The 21146-nt window shown below is 41.9% G+C and overlaps 1 protein-coding gene across 1 annotated transcript in view; it reads right to left on the reverse strand.

The window, feature by feature from the left end:
* Positions 1–13934: 13934 nt before the first annotated feature.
* LOC101444968 (putative zinc finger protein 705B) overlaps positions 13935–21146 on the reverse strand; it is a 63586-nt gene continuing 56374 nt past the window's right edge. Inside the window, exon 6 of the mRNA XM_071209696.1 lies at positions 13935–16385. Coding sequence (XP_071065797.1) covers positions 16293–16385 — 93 coding nt within the window. The 3' untranslated portion in view covers positions 13935–16292. The remainder of the gene's footprint in view (positions 16386–21146) is intronic.

The following is a 21146-nucleotide window of genomic DNA, read 5'->3' on the forward strand; positions in this document are numbered from 1 at the left end:
CTGTTCAAATAGAAGCCTTAGCAGCCACTTCCCCAGAGTGGACCTTAGACCCAACCCTCTCAACCCCTTGGAACCTGCCTTGCAGCTGTACTTCTGCTTCTGTGTTTCCTGATATTCTTTTTTTTTTAAGTTTTATTTTTTATTCCTCTCTCCTTCCTCACCCCCCCCATTGTCTGCTTTCTGTGTCCCTTCACTGTGTGTTCTTCTTTGTCCATTTGCATTCTTGCCAGCAGCACTGAAAATGTGTCTTTTTTTGTTGTGTTGTCTTGCTGTGTCAGTTCTCTGTGTGCGTGTGGCACTGCTCCTGGGCAGGCTGTGCTTTTCTCATGTGGGGGTGGCTCTCCTGGAGGGGTGCACTCCTTGTGCATGGAGCTCCCCTATGTGGGGGACAACCCTGCATGGCAGAGCACTCCTTGTGCACATCAGCACTGCATGAGAACCAGCTCACCACATGGGTCAGGATGCCCTAGGTTTGAACCCTGGACCTCCTATGTGGTAGGTGGACACTCTATTGGTTGAGCCAAATCCACTTCCCTTCTGATATTCTTATTTCCAGGCATTTGTCCTTCCTGTAACTATTCTTGGGGTCCTTAGCAAACCCATCAAATTCTTACTCTGGTGCTTAAGGTCCATGGGAGCCATGAAAAGTATAGCCATGGTTCCAGGGAGTGGGTGGGGACTGGAACCTAAAGATGTTAGCTAACCAGGACACTCACATGTGGTGGGTGCACTGTGGGCCTCTTTGATATCTTTTGAAGGGTGCACTGCTGATTCATGGCTCACCTTGCCCTTGAAGTTTCACACTTTGACCACACCAGAGCTTCCTTTTTGAGTTTCCAACCCTGTTCCTGGGAGCAGGAAACTCTGCTTACTGAAAATTTCTTCACTTAAGCAACCCAAAAATTCTAATATACCAAATAAGTTAGTTTTCTATTCATCTATTTTTAGAAATTTTCTCTTTGTTCTTCATTCTCTGAAGGATATAAACCAAACCTTCTCAGTTTTGTTTACAGGACTAAGAAAATGTCTCAAAGGAAAGTCAGGCAGACTGATGTCAGGAGCATCTTATGACCCAGTAGATCTCTAACTTTTCTCAGAGACAAAAAGCTTGATATCCTTGAGAGGTTTTGCACAATATCTAAAGTGTATTTATTAGCTACTGAAACCAAGGAAAAGTTGAGCATGCTAGACACAATGTAGGACTGACAAATTGCATATACTCTCCTCACAAGATCCCTGGTATCAATTTTTTTTTTACTTGTAGAAGTACAAGGGGGTCTCCCCTACCCCTTTTCTCTTTTTTGCTTATAAATATGCTAGCTTCCATTTTCACTTTGAGCAGTTTAGGGAAGATTCTTCCAATTCCTTACTTGTGCAATCACAATAGGTCACTTTTTCACTGAGAGACATATTTCTTCTTCGTGGTGCTGGATCAGGTGGGCCCTTCTATTGTAAATGAGTGATGCTTATGAGAACAATTTGGTGAGTCAGCCAGGAGCCACACTAGTCTGTGGTGCAGGCCCTGGAGTAGCCTGATTCATGTGTTATCAATCATGGGGCTTCCCTAAATCCTCCATCTCTGTGCCTAAGAGCTGCTCAGGACTTCCTGGGAGGACTGAGGCTGGAGATTCTGAGTGAGGTTTCTGCCTGGACACTTGATGGGTGCTTTGTGTGAAGGTGATTCTAAAACTGATTTTTGCCCTGTGCTAGGTAAGTGTGTAAAATTCTCTCATCCTGATCTGCATTTACTTTCACTTTTTTCAGTCTGCTCATACCTAGGACCTCGTAAATCAGATTTAGGGTTTGCCTGTGGATTTCGTACTTTGAAGTTGGGAAAATTGTTGACTTTGAAGAGCTCCTGTTCTTCCTGTTCTATCATGTTCATTTCTGTCGGTATTGCCTAACCATGGGAAATTACAGAATGTGCCAGCTACATCTCCTGTGGGTTGTAAATTGGAAAATTGGTCTAAATCTAGAGGTGACCACCTTTTGAAAAGGAAAATGGTTTTTTTCAATGTTGCCTGGACACAGTATAAATTAGATGACAGTGAAAAGTAACCTAAAAATGAGTCTTGGCAATACGATCTTGAAATTAGTTTTGTTTTGTAAAGAAACCACAAATGGAATTTGTTTACCTACCAGAGAAGTGGAAAAACTTAGTAACATTAATGTTCTCTGTCTTGTTTCCATGTTAATCCTAATGGGATCTGAAGGTCACATTAAGGAAACTGGTGCAGGAGAATGTGTGTAGCTCAGTGGTTGAGTGCCTCCTTCATATATATGAGGTACTTTTAAACATAAAATAAAATATATAAAATAAAATAAAATAAAATAGGTGATGTTAAAGTTGTATAACTTTTGAACTGGGTGGCACTTTAAAAGAAAAAGAGAAAAAAATAGAAAAATGCTACCTGCTTTTTAAGCCTGCAGTTCAATCATGGTTTAACCATGAAAGCCTCCAGAGAACTGTTTCAGAAATGTGTTCTTGTAAATGTTTCATAATATAGTTCTCTGAAATACTGATAAAATAATAAACAAAAGAAAGTGTATATACCTGAAAACCATCCCTTATGAACTATCAATGTTACTATCAATAGTAAGTATTGCTTACTATTGTGTATTTGAAATGAAGAGAAATTATGTTGCATAAAACCAAATTAAATCATTATTCTCACAAATTTGTTTAATTTTGATGGTAATTGAATGTTGTAGGAAATTTGTTTGGAGACAATTTCCAAAATCATTTTGGTAACTTAAGCATGTTAGGTATATAGAACGTGTGTGTGTGTGTTTTCGCTATGGAAAAACAAAGTAATTTTGACCTATGAAAACGACTGGTTACTAAGAAGGAGGAAAATGTGGGACAAAATCTGAATGAATACAGAAAGTTCAGGAGGTTTACAGAAAAGGAATTTTTGTGGTAAAATTTGGATAAGATTTGATGGGTCTAGCTATAAAGTTTTAAAAGACTCAGTATCAGGAGGCAGGGCAAGATGGCATCTGAGTGAGTGCACCTCATAATCTCTCCTGCAAAGAAGTGGCAGAGTAGGGTTGGAGTCCTGCTGGACCATGCTGTTTCAGGTGCTTGCAAGACGGGAGGTGTCTGGACGTCGATTTGGTGAGACAGTGACAGAAGAGATTCTTGCAAGGTGTGGAATTTGTAGTTTCTGACATGGAGGTCAGAAGTTGTGGGTGAAACCCCTCCCCCTAGGGCTGCTGGCCTGGCCATGGTGATCCCTGAAATCTTTGTTGTGCTGCGGTGCTCACAAACCCCGTGTTTACCTGATGTGTGGTTCCCAGGTCTGTATCCCCTAAACCCTGGTAGACCACACTCCAGAGACTCACACACCTTGAGTCTGCAATATCATGGACTTCCCAATCCTGAATCCACCATGTCCTGAAGGCTGTCTGAGGTCCTTGATTACATAGCTCTCCGCATTTTGTGTTGTTTTTTTTTTTTCTTTCTTTCTCCCCAGCTGACTTGGGGAGAGTCTGGGAAGAAAGGAGAGGTGAATCTGCTGAAGAAGCCCAATTTACCTAAACATCCTGGGATAGGAAACTTGGTCTGGGAGATGGTGAAGTCAGAAAATCAAGTAGACCTCTCCTAGCACACCTAAGGGGGAGGAACTGTAGGAGGTGCTATTCAAGCTTCCAATAGCATATTTGGGGTTTCTGGTGAGGTGTAGGTGCTCTCATGCTGGGAATAAAGTCATAGTCTTTTGTGTTGAGTTGGTTCAACAAGGACCCACTTGAAACTCCTACCGGACCTCTCAGGCAGCTTTCCTGCTGCCCTGGGAGAGAGAGAAGTGAGGAAGGGAGAAAGGGGGAAGGTCAGATCCCTAAGCCTTTTATTTAACTGCAAAGAGCATTCCTAGGTTGAAACGATTATTCCTTTTTTTTTTTTTTTTTCCTTCTTTCATCATGGTTGCTAATATTGCATTGTCTCCTGGTCTTTTCTCCCTTTTTATCCCCCAAGGTCCTTTTTCATTTATTTAGTTTTTTTCTCTTTTTCTTTCTTTTGTTTGTTTCCCCCTCCCTTTTATTTGCCCCTTTTACTCTTCTCTCTCTTTCTCTTCTTTTTTTTATGTTATTTTCTTTATATAATAGGTGCTGCAGGGAGGACTTCACATTTGCTGTGCTTCCTCATCCTCCATTTCCCTTTTTCCTGTGTGCATTGATTTTAGCCACCTACACTATCACCTTTCCCCTACATCTTTCTATCCTCCATCATCTGCTGTTTCTTTTACATTCCACCTCCCTTTCTTTGGCCCCCAAATTGTCTGGCTTTTATTTCTAATACCTTTGTTCTGCTATTTGTCTTTTTTCCACTCTCAATATTATTGTCTTTCTTTTTTCTTCCCCTCTTTCATGAAAACCCTGGCTTTTTAATTCATACTATATTCCTCCTCATATTCAGTTGACTGTCTCATTATAGGTACTCTACTTCATGATATAACTCTACACAACTTACATGAGTCTAATATCCATTCTCCCAGATCTCACACTGTTGCTCTGTTAACATTTATTACCAATACTACTTTATACATTTTCTTTTCTTACTCATTTTGCTTTCCCTGGCCCTAATATTTTCCTTCAAAATGAACTTAGCCAGCAACAAGGAAATAGAGTAAGAAGAATAAAGTGACAAAAAGAAAACATAACACTTACACATGAACAACAACTAATTAATCCCCAAGACTAGACAAAGAAACTAAGGAACTGATCAAACCCATCAAGATAAAATGATCACCAGACAGCAATGAAAAACCATAAACCAAACCAATAATCAGGAAAACATAGCCAAATCCAATAAAAGCTGAAAACCAGGAAGAGGAGCAGAACATCAGAGATGTAATTTAAGATCTCAAAACATATATTAGACACCAACCCAATAAAGTAAAGGAAGAGGTTAAATATAAGAAGAAAACGCTTGGAGAGGAAATTGCAGACATACACAAAAAGATAACAGATATCATGGGAATGAACATCACAGTTCAAGATATCAAAAATACGCTCTCAGCAAATAGCAACAGATTAGAAGAGGCAGAGGAGAGAATTAGTGATGTGGAAGACAGTACATCTGAAATCAAACAGATAGTAGAACTGATTGACAAAAAGATAGAAAAAATCCAGCTGGGACTTAGGGATCTGAATGACAATGCAAAATGCACAAACATATGTATTATAGGCATCCCAGAAGGAGAAGAGAAGGGAAGGGGGCAGAGGGGAGTTGGAGGAAATAATGGCTGAAAACTTAAAAATCTACTGAAAGAGATGGGTGTACATGTCCTGGAAGCACAACACACCCCAAACACCATAAATCCCAACAGGCCTACCGAAAGAGAGATGCTTGACAAATTATCCAATGTTCAAGACAAAGAGAAAATTCTAAAAGCAGCAAGAGAAAAGAGAACCATCACATACAAGGGAGGCTCCATAAGATTAAGTGCTGATTTCTCATCTGAAACCATGGAAGCAAGAAGGCAGTGGTATGATATAGTCAAGGTACTAAAAGAAAAAAATTTCCAACCAAGAATACTCTATCCAGCTAAGCTAACATTCAAAAATGATGGAGAGTTCAAAATATTCACAAATAAACAGAAATTTTAAAAGTATGCCAACAAGAACCCTTCTCTTCAAGAAATACTAAAGGGAGTTCTGCAGGAAGAAAGAAAGAAACAGGAGTGGCAGAGTTGGAGGAGAGTGAAAGAGCAACAAAAAAGACAAAAAGAGAAGAAAATAGACAAACAAAATATGACAAACACAAGTCCAAACAAAACAGAGCTAACATGAATAATTCCTTGAAAGTTATAACACTGAATGTCAAAGGATTAAACTCACCTATCAAAAGATTCAGACTGGAAGATTGGATAAGGAATATGACCCATCTATATGCTGTCTATAAGAAACACATCTTAGACCCAGGGATTCAAGGAGAATGAAAGTGAAACAGTCTTACAGACAATCTTACAAACAGTCTTACAAACAACAGTCTTACAGTCTTACAAACAATCAAGAACCAAAAAAGGGCAGGAGTACCTATATTAATATTGGACAAAAGAGACTTTATATGCGAAAAGATTGTGAGAGACAAAGATGGATACTACATATTAGTGAAAGGGATGATCTTTCAAGAAGGATTAACAATCATAAATATTTATGCTCCTAACAAGGGTGCCTCCAAATATGTAAGGCAAATACTGGAATAACTAAGTGAAAGAATGGATGCCTCTACAATTATAGTGGGAGACTTTAATACACCACTATCAACTTTGGACAGAGCATCTCAAAAGTGAATCAATAAAGAATCAAAAACTTTGAAGAGCATATTAGAGGAGTTGGACTTAATAGACATATACAGATCATTACACCCAAATGCATCAGGATATACATTTTTCTCAAGTGCACATGGATTATTCTCCAAAACAGACCATATGCTAGGCCACAAAGAAAGGCTCAATGAATTCAGAAAGATTGAAATCATACAAAATACTATCTCTTACCACAGTGGAGTGAAATTGGAAATCTGCAAAGGCCAGAGGCCCAGATTTCACACCAAGATATGAAAATTAAACAGCACACTCTTAGATAAACAGTGGGTCAAAGAGGAAATCTCAAAAGAAATTAGTAACTACCTTGAAACTAATGAAAATGGTAACACAACATACCAAAACTTATGGGATGCAGCAAAAGCAGTATGGAGAGGGAAATTTATAGCCATAAATTCATACATCAAAAAAGAAGAAAGAGCAAAAATTGAAGAACTAACTGCAAATTTGGAGGAATTAGTAAAAAAACAACCAAGTAACAGGAAGAAGAAGGTAAGAAAGAACCAAGATAAGAGCAGAACTAAATGACAAAAAAAATAAAAAAGCACTTGAAAAGATAAGACCAAGAGCTGGTTCAGTGTGAAGATCAATAAAATTGACAAACCCTTAGCGAGACTAACAAAGAAAAAAAGAGAGAAGATGCAAATACACAAAATAAGAAATGAGAAAGGAGATATCACCACTGACCCCACAGAAATAAAGACTATCATAAGAGGATACTTTGAAAAACTATATTCCAACAAAAATGACAATTCAGAGGAAATGGACAAATTCCTAGAAATGCATAAGCAGACTATATTGATGAAAGAAGAAACTGATGATCTCAACAAACCAATCACAAGTAAAGAGATAGAATCGGTCATTAAAAACCTCCAAACTAAGAAGAGCCAAGGGCCAGATGACTTCACAGGTGAATTCTACAAAACATTCCAGAAAAACTAACGCCAATCTCCTGAAACTCTTCCAAAAAATCAAAACAGAAGGAACATTACCTAACTCAATCTATGATGCCAACATTACCCTAGTGCCAAAGTCAAACAAAGACACCACATAAAGGAAAATTAAAGCCCAATTTCTCTAATGAACCTAGATGCAAAAATCCTCAACAAAATACTTGCTAACCATATTCAACAACACATTAAATGAATTACACACCATGACCAAGTGAGATTCATTCTGGTTATGCAAGGATGGTTGAACATAAGAAATTCAATCAATGTAATACACCATATAAACAGATTGAGGGGGGAAAAATCATATAATTATATCTAGAGATTCAGAAAAAGTATTAGACAAAATACAGCACCCTTTCTTGATAAAAACACTGCAAAAGATTGGAATACAAGGAAATTTTCTGAACATGATAAAGAGTATATATGAAAAACCCACAGCCAACATAGTTTACAATGGGGAAATCCTAAAATCTTTCCCTCTAAGATCAGGAACAAGACAAGGATGTCCACTATCACCTCTTCTATTTAATATTGTCTTAGAAGTACTTGCTCGAGTACTGAGGCAAGAACCTGATATAAAAGGCATTCAAATTGGAAAGGAAGAAGTCAAAATTTCATTATTTGCAGATGACATGATTCTATACATAGAAAACCCTGAGAGGTCTACAACAAAGTTTCTAGAACTCATAAATGAGTTTAGTAAAGTCACAGTTATAAGATCAATGCAGGGAAGCACACTTGGCCCAGTGGTTAGGACATTCACCTCCCACATGGGAGGTCCATGGTTCAAACTCTGGGCTCCTTGAAATATGTGGAGCTGGCCCATGTGCAGTGCTGATGCAGGCAAGGAATGCCATGCCATGCAGGGGTGTAACTGCATAGAGGAGCCCCATGTGCAAGGAGTGTACCCCATAAGGAGAGCTGCCCAGCATGAAAGATAGTTCAGCCTGCCCAGGAATGGTGTCACACACATGGAGAGCTAACACAAGATGATGCAACAAAAAGAAACACAGATTATTGTGCAGCTCACAACAACAGAAGCAGACAAGTAAGATTACACAGCAAATAGACCAGAAAACAGACAACTGGGGTGGGGGGAGGGATGGGAAGAGAAATAATAAATAAATAAATAAATAAATAAATAAATAAATAAATAAATAAATCTTTTAAAAAAGATCAATGCGCAAAAATCAGTAGCATTTCTGTACACCAATAATGAGCAAGCTCAGGAGGAAATCAAGAAACAAATATCATTTACAATAGTAAATAAAAAAATCAAATACCTAGGAAGAAATTTAAAGATGTAAATAACATACACAGAAAATTGCACAACACTTCAAGGAAATCAAAGAAGACCTAAATATTCCTGTTCATGATAGGAAGACTAAATATTATTAAGATGTCTATCCTACCAAAACTGATCTACACATTCAATGGAATCCCCAAAAAAATCAACACAGCATTCTTTACAGAACTGGAAAAACAAGCTATAAAATTTATTTGGAAAGGAAAGAGGCCTTGAATAGCCAAAGACATATTGAGAAAGAAAAATGAAATTGGAAGAATCACATTACCTGACTTCAAAATATACTACAAAGCTACAGTAGTGAAAACAGCATGGTATTAGCACAAGGAGAGACACACACCAATAGAACCGAATTGAGAGTTCTGATATAGATCCTCATGTACATAGTCATATAATATTCAATAAAGCCACCAAACCCTCTCAACTGGGAGAGAAAGACCTATTCAACAAATGGTGCCTGGAGAACTGGATATCCATATGTAAAAGAATGAGAAAGGATTACCAACTCACACGTTATACAAAAATCAACACAAGATGGATCAAAGACCTAAATATAAGACTCAAGACCATAAAGACTTTGGAAAGCAGTGTAGGGAAGCATCTACAGGACCTTGTAATAGGAAACGTCTTCCTGAACTTCATACCAAAAGCACAAGCAGCAAAAGAAAAAAATAGATAAATGGGACTTCCTCAAAATTAAAGCCTTCTGCACCTCAAAGGAATTTGTCAGGAAAGTGAAAAGAGAATTTACACAACGGGAAAAAATATTTGGTAACCATATATCTGATAGGAGACTTATAACCTGCATATATAAAGAACACCTATACCTCGAAAATAAAAAGATGAACAACCCATTTAAAAAATGGGAAAAAGATTTAAACAGACACATCTCTAAAGAAGAAATATAAATGGCTAAAAAACACACGAAAAAGTGCTCCAAATCTCTAGCTATTAGGGAAATGAAAATCAAAACTACAATGAGATACCCTCTTACTCCCATAATACTGGTGGCTCTTAAAAATAAAGAAGACTAAAAGTGCTGGAGAGTATGTGGAGGAATGAGAACACTCATCCACTACTGGTGGGAATGCAGAAGGATCCAGCCATTCTGGAAGACAGCTTGGCATTTTCTCAAAAAACTAGCTATAGGTTTGCCATATGACCTTGCAATTCCACTGCTGGGTATATAATCAGTAGAACTGAAAACAAGGATACAAACAGATATATGTACATCAATGTTCATAGCAGCATTGTTCACTATTGCCAAAAGCTGGAATCAACCCAAATGCCCATCAACAGATGAATGGATAAACAAAATGTTGTAGATATATACAATGGAATACTACTCAGCTTTAAGAATGAATATGCTACAAACACACGTGATAACATGGATGAATCTTGAGAACTTTATGTTGAGTGAAGTCACCCAGGCATTGAAGGACAAATAATACATGACCTCAATTATATGAAATAAATAAACCAAGCTGCCTCAGAGAGCTAGAGACTGGATGATAGGCTTACAGGAAATTGGGGGGTAGAGGAAGGATGTAAGCTGACACCTACATGGGTGAAATCTATGATAAGCAGGATATAAGTATTTGTACAAGGAAGGGATAGAATGTGGGCATAGGGTTGGTTACCTTTGGTTGGGGTTTTGTGGGCTTGAGGGCACCTAGGGATGGGAGGATGGGTAATATTGCCCAAGAAATTGGGGGGAGGGTGGGGCAACACATCAACATAGGAAATTGTCAGGTATTTGGTTGAGATTATAATGCTGAGAAAACTTATTCAAAAATATAAGGAAGGTTACCTGTTTAAGATGCTTAAAGGGGATAATCTGATGCAGGACAGGCTCCTAGGGAAGGTGTGAGTGCTCATTTTGCCATAGTGGGTTATATCATTGGATAGAGACCCATATAATGAGAATGAAGGTATACTCACATCCTGCGGAAAACTGATGTTCTCAAATATAGGGAATTGTATATCTCAAGAGAAATGGCGGCTCCTAATGCATTAGGGCAGTTGAGCATGTCAAGCCCTAAACACTGTTGCAAGTTTCTCTGAAAATGGCCCTTCAAGCAATGAAGATTGACTATCAATGTGGGCCCTAAGGGGAGGGGGAGAGAGGTATTGAATAGATGGAATCAATGTAACTGTGTGTTCCACAGGATTATGCAAGGATGGACATAAGACATGTTAAATTACACCAAAAATATATATTGGGGCTGATAGGCGAAAATATAAATCATACTTTATAACATACGATAACTAAAAATTTAGAAAATTATAAAATATAAACCACATTGTAAACCCAAATGTTACCTTGCTTGAAAGCTATTGTCTCAATATCTGTACACCAGTTTCAGTAAATATAGTATGAATATGTAAAAAGATTAATGCTGTGGAAGGGAAAAGGGTTTATGTTGGATATGTGGGAGTACTGTATATTGGATATATGAATTACTGTGATCTAAAACTTTTGTGAAGATAAGCTTAATAACTAGGAAAAGAAAAAGAAAGGACGTAGACACTGAGAAAAAGATGAAAGGAGTTGCCTTGTCAATTTGCATACAGGGCAACACTTATTGCAGTGATGGAAGGCAAAACATCAAAAACAAAGCTTTTGCATTTTTTAAATTTTTTGATACCCCAATTTATTTTTACCTTAATTTATCTAAATTAATATATATTCTATATCTAACCTTTAATCTCATCACTATATTCCATTTTACTATTAATGGAGCCTGGCAATATATTGGGCTTTACTTATGAAGAAGTTTTGGATCACAGAGAGGTTCAACAATGGCAGGGGAGGAATACTGGTGTGGGATGTTATTGACAGGGGACACTTGGTTGGCAAGGATTTCTCCAGGGCATATATCCAGGGTACTTTAAAATGTTTGGATATTTTCATAGTGGTTACACTTAAAAACAACTGAGGGAGTGCTGACTTCCTAGCCAGGGGAGCTCTAACACAGTCTCTAAGGGAACAGCAACAATCCCGTAAGTGCAATAGCAAAGACCATAAAAGAAGGAATGTCCCACAATGAGCCCTTGATTCTAATGACTATACATGTAAGCCTGTGCACTTGAATTAAGAACAAGGCCTAGAGCTGCAGGGTGCCTAAGAGTTACCTCCTGAGAGCTTCCGTGTAGCTCAAATGTGGCCAGTCTTGAAGCCAAACTCAGCACGTAAATATGTTTCCTTCCCCCCAGCATGAGACATGACTCCTGGGGATGAGCCTCCCTGGTGCTGAGGGATTACTACCAAGTACCAGCTGATGATGTAACTAGAAAATGACCTTGAATTAAAGGGTCAACTCGGACCAGCAAAATATCTTAATCTACATATAATACCAGGAGTTAAAAATGCTTTTTGACCTGATGAAAAGGGGGAAATGGAAAGGACTGCGGCGGCTTGCTCGGTCGGTAGAGGTGGGGTCTGGCTGCGGACGAGGGGTCGGTCCAGCTCTGGACAAGGGGTCGGTCCCGCTTGGGACGAGGGGTAGTTCCGGCAGCAGACGAGGGATCGGTCTCACAAGGGGTTGCGCGGTTCGGCTGACGGGGTCGCCCGGCGAAGCCAGCGACGAAGGGGTCGCCCGGAGAAGCTGGCGACGAAGGGGTCGCCCGGAGAAGCAGGTGACGAACTGGGGACAAGGGAGGCCAGGCCCTTGTCGGGGGCTCTCAGGACTGGAGGGCGCACAGCAGAAGAACTACCGTGGAGACAAGGTAAACACGCAAGTCCACTTTATTGAGGGAGAGGCAACAGTTTTATAGGGGCTGGGTAAGGCTGATTGGTCGAAGTCATGCCCTGTTCTGATTGGTTGCCAGTGAAAGGTCAGTGGGCGGTACTGGATGGGGGAGGGGTGGTGGTTAGGGATTGGCTGTCGCTGTTGCTGGGGGAAGGGGCAGGGTTTAGGGATTGGTGGCTGCTGTTGCTGGGGTGGAGGGCAGACTGGAGTTTCCCGCCCATGCCTGGCTGTTGCTGCTGTCGGGGGAGGGGAAAAGGGCAGACTGGATTTCTCCGCCCACGCCTGGCTGTTGCTGCTGTCGGGGGAGGGGAAAAGGGCAGACTGGAATTTTCCGCCCTGCGCCTGCGCAGGGAGAAAGAAGGCATCGTGTGGCGCTATCTGGGAGGAGGGGCGGCCGCGGAAGCATGGCTGCCGAGAAGGGGAGACCCGAGGGCACTCTGCACCCATGCCGAGCTCCCTTCAGGGGTGGCGGTGAGTCCAACCAGCCACCCTATTATGGGGGCAGCGGCTTGGCCTGCCGCGGCTGCTCCCCCGCCAGGCCAGCAAACCACACTTCAGCCCGAGGGGTGACCGCAAAGGACAAATGAGTTTATATGGCTATGAGTCTCCAAGAAGTGCCTGGAGGTTATCAGAGGGGTTGCCCTTATGCACAACTGAGCAGAGTCCCAGAGACAGATAAAGTAGGTACAACCATAGGTATTGGTTCTTCTGAGGGCTATAGGTACCCACAGGTTCTATGGTCATGGCAGATGGAGTTCAGTGCCATGTCCATTGGCCCTAGTTTGGAGTTTGTGTTTCTGCATGATGGAGCTGGATTCAGATGTGATCTTTGTTCACAAGCCTCTCCTGTTACTTTTACCAGAACTGTAGTTGGTGCTGGGGTTTATTATATACCCAGGGTACCTGAATCTCTGGACTGACCATGTGATAGCCAGGCCCTGAGCCTCAAGAGACTTCAGCTCCTACACACTGGTTTATTTGACTTACCCCACTCAGCTAACATGGAGGTGAAGAAAGTCAACCACCACACCAGGGAGCCAAGAGTGCCTACAACTGAAAGCAGGAGAATTGCATCCATCATCCATGTGGAATCTAAGCCCCCTCTTGATACAAATATGGACTGGACACAACCATTCTAAGGTCCACAGGATGGAGGAATAGAGTATGGATTAGAGTGGACTTACTGATATTCTATTCATGAACTATTATGATTAGTAATCGAAGAAAATGTGGCATTGGTGTGGAGAAAATGGCCATGGTGGCTGCTGGTGGTTGGGACTGGGAGGAAGAGATGTGATGTGGGGGCATTTTTGCAGGTTGGAGTTGTCCTGGGTGGTGCTCCATGGACAGTTACTGGACATTGTATGTCCTCCCATGGCCCATTGTTTGTACTGTGGGAGAGTGTGTGCTATGGTGTGGACCATTGACCATGAGGTGCAGCAGTGCTCAGAGATGTATTCACCAAATGCATTGAATGTGTCATGATGATGGAGGAGAACATTGCTATGGGGGGAGTAGTGGGGTGAGGGTGTGGGGGATACATGGGGACCTCATATTTTTTGAATGTAATATTAAAAAATGAATTAAAAATAAATAAAAAATAATTAGTTTGTTTAATAAAAGGTTATAAAGAGTTTTCTCCTCAATAATCCATATACAAAGCAGAAAGTCTATTTTATCAAAATAGCTTCTTGTACTTTAACCTTATGTCATTTGTTGTTTTAGAGAAACAAGTCTTCTAACTTTCAAAATAACATAATGTTCAAACATAACATTTAAAATTTTGCTTTCTCAAATTAAAACCCTGAAAAGTATCTTTTAATTTCACATTATTGAAAAAAGATTGTACTAAAATAGTTAAGTTCATTTGATGTGTTATACATTGAAAGAGATGGTTTCAGTGTTGCCAAACTATCTTGTGCATTTAAACAAGGTCCCTATCGCTGTGCATGGTGCCTCTCTATTTGATAAATTGTCTATATTGGTCACTATGACTCTGAAAACAATAAAAGTATCTGCTACATCACCTACTCCTACTCCTGAAGTAGCTACAACTACGTTGTTGCTTCAGACACCTGCAGCTCTGTCAGCCAGAGATGGCTTGCTCTCTAGGACCAATAGTGGTGCATTATGCTGGCTGTGTGAGGAACATACTAAGTGGAGGAGTAGTTACCATAGTAATGTGAGTAAAACCTAAACAGGCACAATTTGCTTGATGGCCTGCTTCCATGGACAGACATGTATGAGATTGTAAACCAGGAGCATAGATAGATTAACTGCCTCAAAGAGAAACTTATGTGTTGCTTAGTGTTAAGTACTGTACCTGATGAATATAGTATCTTCTCTATCCTGGATCACAGTATTGAACATGTTAAAAGTTTTGGCAAACTTGACTCATTTTTTAAGTAGTAATGACCTTGTTTATGAGCTAAAAGAATGGCTTTCTTAAATGGTGGCTTTATTGTGCTTGTCATATGCATTTCTTTTTGTTGCCTATATTCTCGTTGTGAGTTTATGTGCAGAGCATCCTCCAAAGTGATATGAAATTTTCTTTACCCCTAAACAGCAGAAAATAACAACAGAAGATAAGACCATCACCCATTTTCCTTATATGAGGAATATTTACAAAATACATCTTAAGAATAAGAAAAGTGTAAAAAAGGGGGGATTTGATAGCTGGGAAAATGTGCTCACTAAAAATGTCTTCACTTATGAAACTGAAAATTCTAATACACTAAGCAAGTTTTCTATTAATCTAATTTTAGAAGTTTAACCTTTGTACTTAGTTTCTGAAGGATATTAGCAAGATTTTCTCATTTTTGTTTACAGAAATAAGATCATGTCTCAAAGTAAAACCAGACAGAATGGTGTCAGGTGCACCCAGGAAACTATAGCTTCTCTCAGGAACAAAAGGCTTGATATCCTTCAGCAATTGGCATAACAATATCTAAACTGTGTTTATTGGCCACTGAAATCAAGGATAATTGAACATGCATGAGACAATGCAGTACTGACAAATTGCATGTACCCTCCTCACAACACCACTGGCATCACAGCATCACTTTTTTTCCTTGTTGTTCTTTTCACCTACACCTTTTCTCTTTTTTTGCCTATAAAAATGCTAGCTACCATTTTCATTTTAACTGCTTTTGGGAAGATTCCCCCAATACTTTCTTGTGTACTTGCAATAAATCAATTTCTCATTGCAAGGCATATTTCTCCCTTGTAGCACCAGATCAGGCAGATCCTTCTTTTGGAAATGAGCTGTGCTTGTAGGAATACTCCTGCACAGCCTTTGCAGACAGATACCCTTTAAATGTAGTTAATTGTCTAGGATGTACCATCTTTGCTTTTCTGGGTGGATCACTGAGCCTGTTCACCTCCAGAGGCCTTGGCCCTCCAAGTTGGCTCTCTTTCCTGATAAACATTAATTCAAAGAGGACTAATGTCTAGGCAGTTCTTGCAGAGATCGTGTCCATTTCTCAAGTGACAGAAACAGAAACAGCATCTGGAACTTTAGCCTGGGCTCTGGCAGATTAGCAGTTTCCCTTTACCATGGGGTCTCATTAGGGACAATCCATGTCAAAAAATATAAGAGCAAGGCAGCAGAGAAAGTGAGAAAACAATGATGTCAGTAGATGTATGTACCACAAGATCCAAAGTGTGTGTTGGGGGCTCCTTGCAGGGGAAGTAAGCTCATGAGGCACCTCTCCTGGTGGTCTGGACTACCAGGCTGGCAAGGCAGGTGGGCAGTGTCTTACAGAGGACAGGAATGAGTATTAGCACACTATGTCCCAAAGTTCCAAAGAGTGTGAATATTTTTAATTCCATCCTGGTACTCCATATCTAGCTTCCTAAAAGTGTAAGTGCCAAGAAGGAGGAAGGGGGTGCTTTGCTGAACAGGTTAGCTTAGCATATAATCATCATGTTTCTGTATGTACCATGTGTGGGCTCAAATTGCCCTCTCTGTCTGGATCCCATGGATGTTAGGGAATGGTAACACAGGTACAGCATGTGTAATAGATGGGATCTTAGTCCATTGTTCCTGTGGAGGAAAGAAAAAGAACATTTCTTGCAAAAACTATAATGGTTTCAAATTTTTTTAGCTTACATGTAATCTTTATAAGGTTATAGAATACTAATAAAATAAATTAAAGGACTCGTCATTGGAGCATCCTTCTTCACTGATCTTTGCCCTTGTACATATAGATTGTTGCTGTTCCATTGGGGAATGTGACAGAGCTCCTCCGGCTAGGAATTCAGCACTCCCTCAGTTGGCATTTGTAACTGTAACTACTATGAAAATACTTAACATATATCTGAACATTTTTAGGTACCCAATATACATGCCCTGGAGATCTCCCTCCCAACCCATCAATAACATCCCACACTGGTGTTCCTCCCCTGCCATAGTTGAACCCCTTTGTGGTCCAACACTTCTTCAAAGATGAAGCCTAATATATTGCCAAGTTCAATTAATAGGAAAATGAAGTAGTTTATATGGTGAAGTGTCTTCAAAAAAGAGTCAGGTCATCAAAGAAGTCGTGCTTATGCACACCTCAGCAGGATCCCAGAGACAGCCAAAGTAGATACAACCCCAGGTAGTGGTGCTCCTGAGGGCTATAGAGACACACAGGTTCTACAGTCATGACCGTTGGCTCTGGATTTCAATGCTTTGCCAGTGGGCCCTACTTTGGAATTTGTATTCCTGAGTGTGATGGTGTTGGACTCAAACATGACCTTTCTACATGTGCCTCTTCTGTCACTTTTTCTGAACCCGTGGTTGGTGCTGGGGTTGGTGTATACCCAGGAGCCTTCAATCCCTGAGTCCCAAGGCTCAGAAGAGTTCACCCTAATCCATATTTTATTCCTCCATCGTGTGGACCCTGGGTAGGTGATGTCCACTCCACCTCTATATCAAGAGGGGGCTTAGATCCATATGGTTGATGGATGCAATTCTCCTGCTTGCAGTTCTAGGCACTCCAGGTTCCCTAGTGTGGTGGTTGATGACCTTCACTTCCCTATTAGCTGACATCGGTAAGTCCAACGAACTGGAGAGTGGGAGTTGCAACTCTGCTGAGGCTCAGGGTCCAGCTGGCACATGGACAGTCCAGAGATTCAAGTCTCCTGGATATACACCAACCCCAGCAGGTGCCTATATTGTCTTTATGAGCTTATGTCTAAGGCAGTGCCTCTCTTCACACCTCTCCTAGCACAGGTGGTTATCCAAGGCATAACTACCACCACAGGAACTGGGGTTGGGAATTTATACCAAACCCAGCAGGTCTACCACAATCTCTCTCTCGAGTTAAAAAAAAAAACTGCATAAAAGAACTCAAGGGCAAATGCTGTTTCTCATCCACCTCTGGAGGATGCAGCCTCTGAAGGCACCTGGCATTTCTCACACTTCTGGTCCAGTATGTGATGGCTGGTCCCTTTTTGGACCCACTTACCACCATCTTCTTTATCCTTTTAGTAGGACAGTGTAACTTAAAATCTAACTAAGTTTATTTCTTTCAGGATCAACACCCTCCAGGAAAAAATATTAGTTACGTGGGGATTTTATCGAGTTCCCACCTTGGTGCCAGACCTGTCTTCCCTCAACCTCAATAGAATAGTCAAAGGATTTTATACCCAGTCAGGCAGGGGCTACTCCCCCTAACAAGCAGGAGACAGCTACAGAAGAATGACCATTGTCCTTCTGCTCCTCCTTAACAACAAGGGTGTAAGTTCTCTGAGGGGGAGCTTGAGGCATGTTAGTATAGAAAAAGAGGGAAAGCAGCTGGGACCTGGCAGAGAACATGTCCATAGACACTGCCAAGAAACCCTCTTCTTCTGTAAAAAAAGCTGGAAAGATCCCAGCTAAACCCTTGCCATAAGGTTTAGGGTCAAGGAGAATCCCCAGGTAACTCAAATAACAGGTTTCTCCATTGGTCCCCTGAGAGCTAATGGGTGTGGCATCCAATCAGAACAGCAAACAGCTGGGACAACCCCCCAACATTAGGAAAAGGGAGGAGGAAAGTTTTTAAAAAAGCCTAACTTCACATCTCACCATGTAGCATGCCCACACCCATATCTCGGATTGTGTACTTATCTCATTTCTAGTTTTATTTCCCAATAAACTTTTTTTAAAAAAGATTTTAAAATTTATTTATCCCCCCTCCCTCCCCCCGCAGTTGTCTGCTCTCTGTGTCCATTTGCTGTGTGTTCTTCTGCCACCGCTTCTCTCCTTATCAGCAGCACCGGGAATCTGTGTTTCTTTTTGTTGCGTCATCTTGCTGTGTCAGCTCTCCGTGTGTGTGGTGCCATTCCTGGGCAGAGTGAACTTTCTTTTGTGCTGGGCAGCTCTCCTTACAGGGCTCACTCCTTGCACACAGGGCTTCCCTACGCGTGGGACACTCCTGCATGGCACAGCACTCCTTGCATGCATCAGCACGGCACATGGGCCAGCTCCACACAGGTCAAGGAGGCCCAGGGTTTGAACTGCAGATCTCCCATGTGGTAGGCAGACACCCTATCCCTTGGGCCAAGTCTGCTTCCCTTCTCAATAAACTCTTTACTCTCTTGCCTACCCTATGTCATGTCCTTAAGTTCTTTTAGATAACATAGCCAAGAACCTAGACACCCAGAGCCAGAGCATTCTACGAACATGGGGAGAGTGTGGGATGGGGTTCAGGGGCAAAGGGAAGTTGTGTGCCCTTGGCTTATCCCTATTGTTCCAGGGAAGACAGAGAAGGCCAAGGAGGGCACCTGGTGCCAAGAGGTAAGGGGCCTGTTGGCTGAAAAGGAATTTAGCAGGTGAGGGGTCTTGGGCTCAGAAGTCTGGGTCTCCACTCTCCTTGCCAGGCCTCAGCTTGTGCAGACTGGGAGATCTATGGAAGGGCTAGGATGCAACCACCTGTCTGTGCTGCAGGGTTAAGGTGGAGATGACCATGCAGGTGGGGGAAGGAACATGAAGTGCTGGCTAGAGAAGTCAATTCTCTGGGTGGTGGTGACCTAAAGAAGAGGGATAGAGTGAAATGCAGCTAACAAAAACACCTGACATTCCCAGATGGACTCCCATCTGAGTACTAATCAGGCCCAACCCAGCTTTGCATCAGAGATTAGAGACATCAGTCACGTTCAGGGTGGTAGTGCAGAAAACTGTGGTTTCCATGGCCTGGACCTTCAAGAGTCTGCACTGGACAGTGCTGTGAAGACTCACCCAGCATCAGGGACTGTGATCACCCAGTGCCTGTCCCCTGCTGGTTGCCAACAGCCACAGGGGCATCCTGGAGCAGCATTATACCTCCTACTCAGCTTGCACCCACATCCTCAGGTGACATGTTTGGGAAAGGGGCAAGCCAGGGTGTGAGACCACACTGGTAGTGTCTGACTACCCATTCAGAGTCCAAGGACAACCCAGGGTGATGGGCACTTCGCCAGGCTGGTTACAAAGAGGAGGTCCTCTGTTTTGCTTCTAAAATCCCACCAAGTCATACATCCTCAGGGGGTGTGCCCTTCCCTGCCCTGCCAGCCATCTTGGCTCAGTCCCTAGAAGGGCCTCCCAACCCCACCCAACATCCATACACACACTCTTTCCCAGGCCATGCATGCCCCATGTCCACCCTGTATTCCTCAACCATTCAACCAGAACTGCCAGCACTCCTGCTGACTCCCACAGCTGGCAGCCATCTAGCACTTGTGGCCTTTACTGCCAGGTCTAGCCAAGGGATTTGACTGAGTATACCAGGCCAGGGTGAACTGGAAGCCAAATGTCTTGTTTTCAGCCCAGCTCCCTGGAACATTTCTTCTCTAGCCAGGCCAGTCTGGGCTGTCCCCTTGCCTAAAATCTCACTGGGTGTATTCTTCCCACCTAGGATACAGTGGATGGGTCCACAACATTCCTGCTATTGGCTGGCTTTGGGTGAGCACAGCACCTGTCCCATACCTGGCTCAGTCTTTGGCCCTCGGATCTAAACTGGGAACTGCCTAACATTGAAAGTCAATGTTCCCTCAGCATATTGGGGATGTGAGAGTTACAAGCACCAAGGTCCTGCCTGATCCATCCATGCAACAGTCCGTAAACCCAGCAGTTGGAGACAAATCAGGTATCCAATCAGTTCTGGTGTAACTGGAAACCACAGCCAAGGGTCCAGATGGAGACTGACAGGTCCTGGGCTTGGAGGCAGGCTGTCTGGATGTATCACCACTTGTGAAGGAATGCCCTTGGACCTGGGAACTGGGATCAGCTCTTTGGACAAGCAGATTGAACTGGATGTGGGTAGAGGTGGGATTCCATAAGCTGGTGCTCAGGCAGAAGCACTTGGTACAATAGGCAGAGCCTCCACTCACACCTCCCAGGTCTTTGTTGTATGTGGATGGACTTCCTCCAAAAGGCCCTTGCAGCACTGAGCTAAGGTACCAGGGTTGGCAGTGGGGTTAGGGGCAGATGCTGACCCACCACACCACCCCCTGACAGGGTTCTCTTCTGACTTCCTTTTGTAAGAGTCCTGCAGGCCTATACTTGTTCCATTTTTCTTACAATCCTGCCTCAACATCCCCAGAGGTATTTACACAAATACAATAGGTAGTTTTGGCAATGTTGTTACCACAAGCAGAGCTATTTCCAATAGAAGAAATTTCCAATGCCAGATATGGTGGACAGAGGAGAAAGACATCTCTCAGAGAGAAGGTGATTTATTGCAAGTGCGCAAGCAAGGACCTGCAGAACTCTTCTCCAAACCAGTTCAGTGAGAATGGAAGCTAGAGTTTTAATAGGCAAAGTAAAAAGAAAATGGGGTAGGTGAGAAAAACACAAGTTAAA

Source organism: Dasypus novemcinctus, chromosome 19 (assembly GCF_030445035.2).
Source record: "Dasypus novemcinctus isolate mDasNov1 chromosome 19, mDasNov1.1.hap2, whole genome shotgun sequence".
In the NCBI taxonomy this organism is placed as follows: Eukaryota; Metazoa; Chordata; class Mammalia; order Cingulata; family Dasypodidae; genus Dasypus; species Dasypus novemcinctus.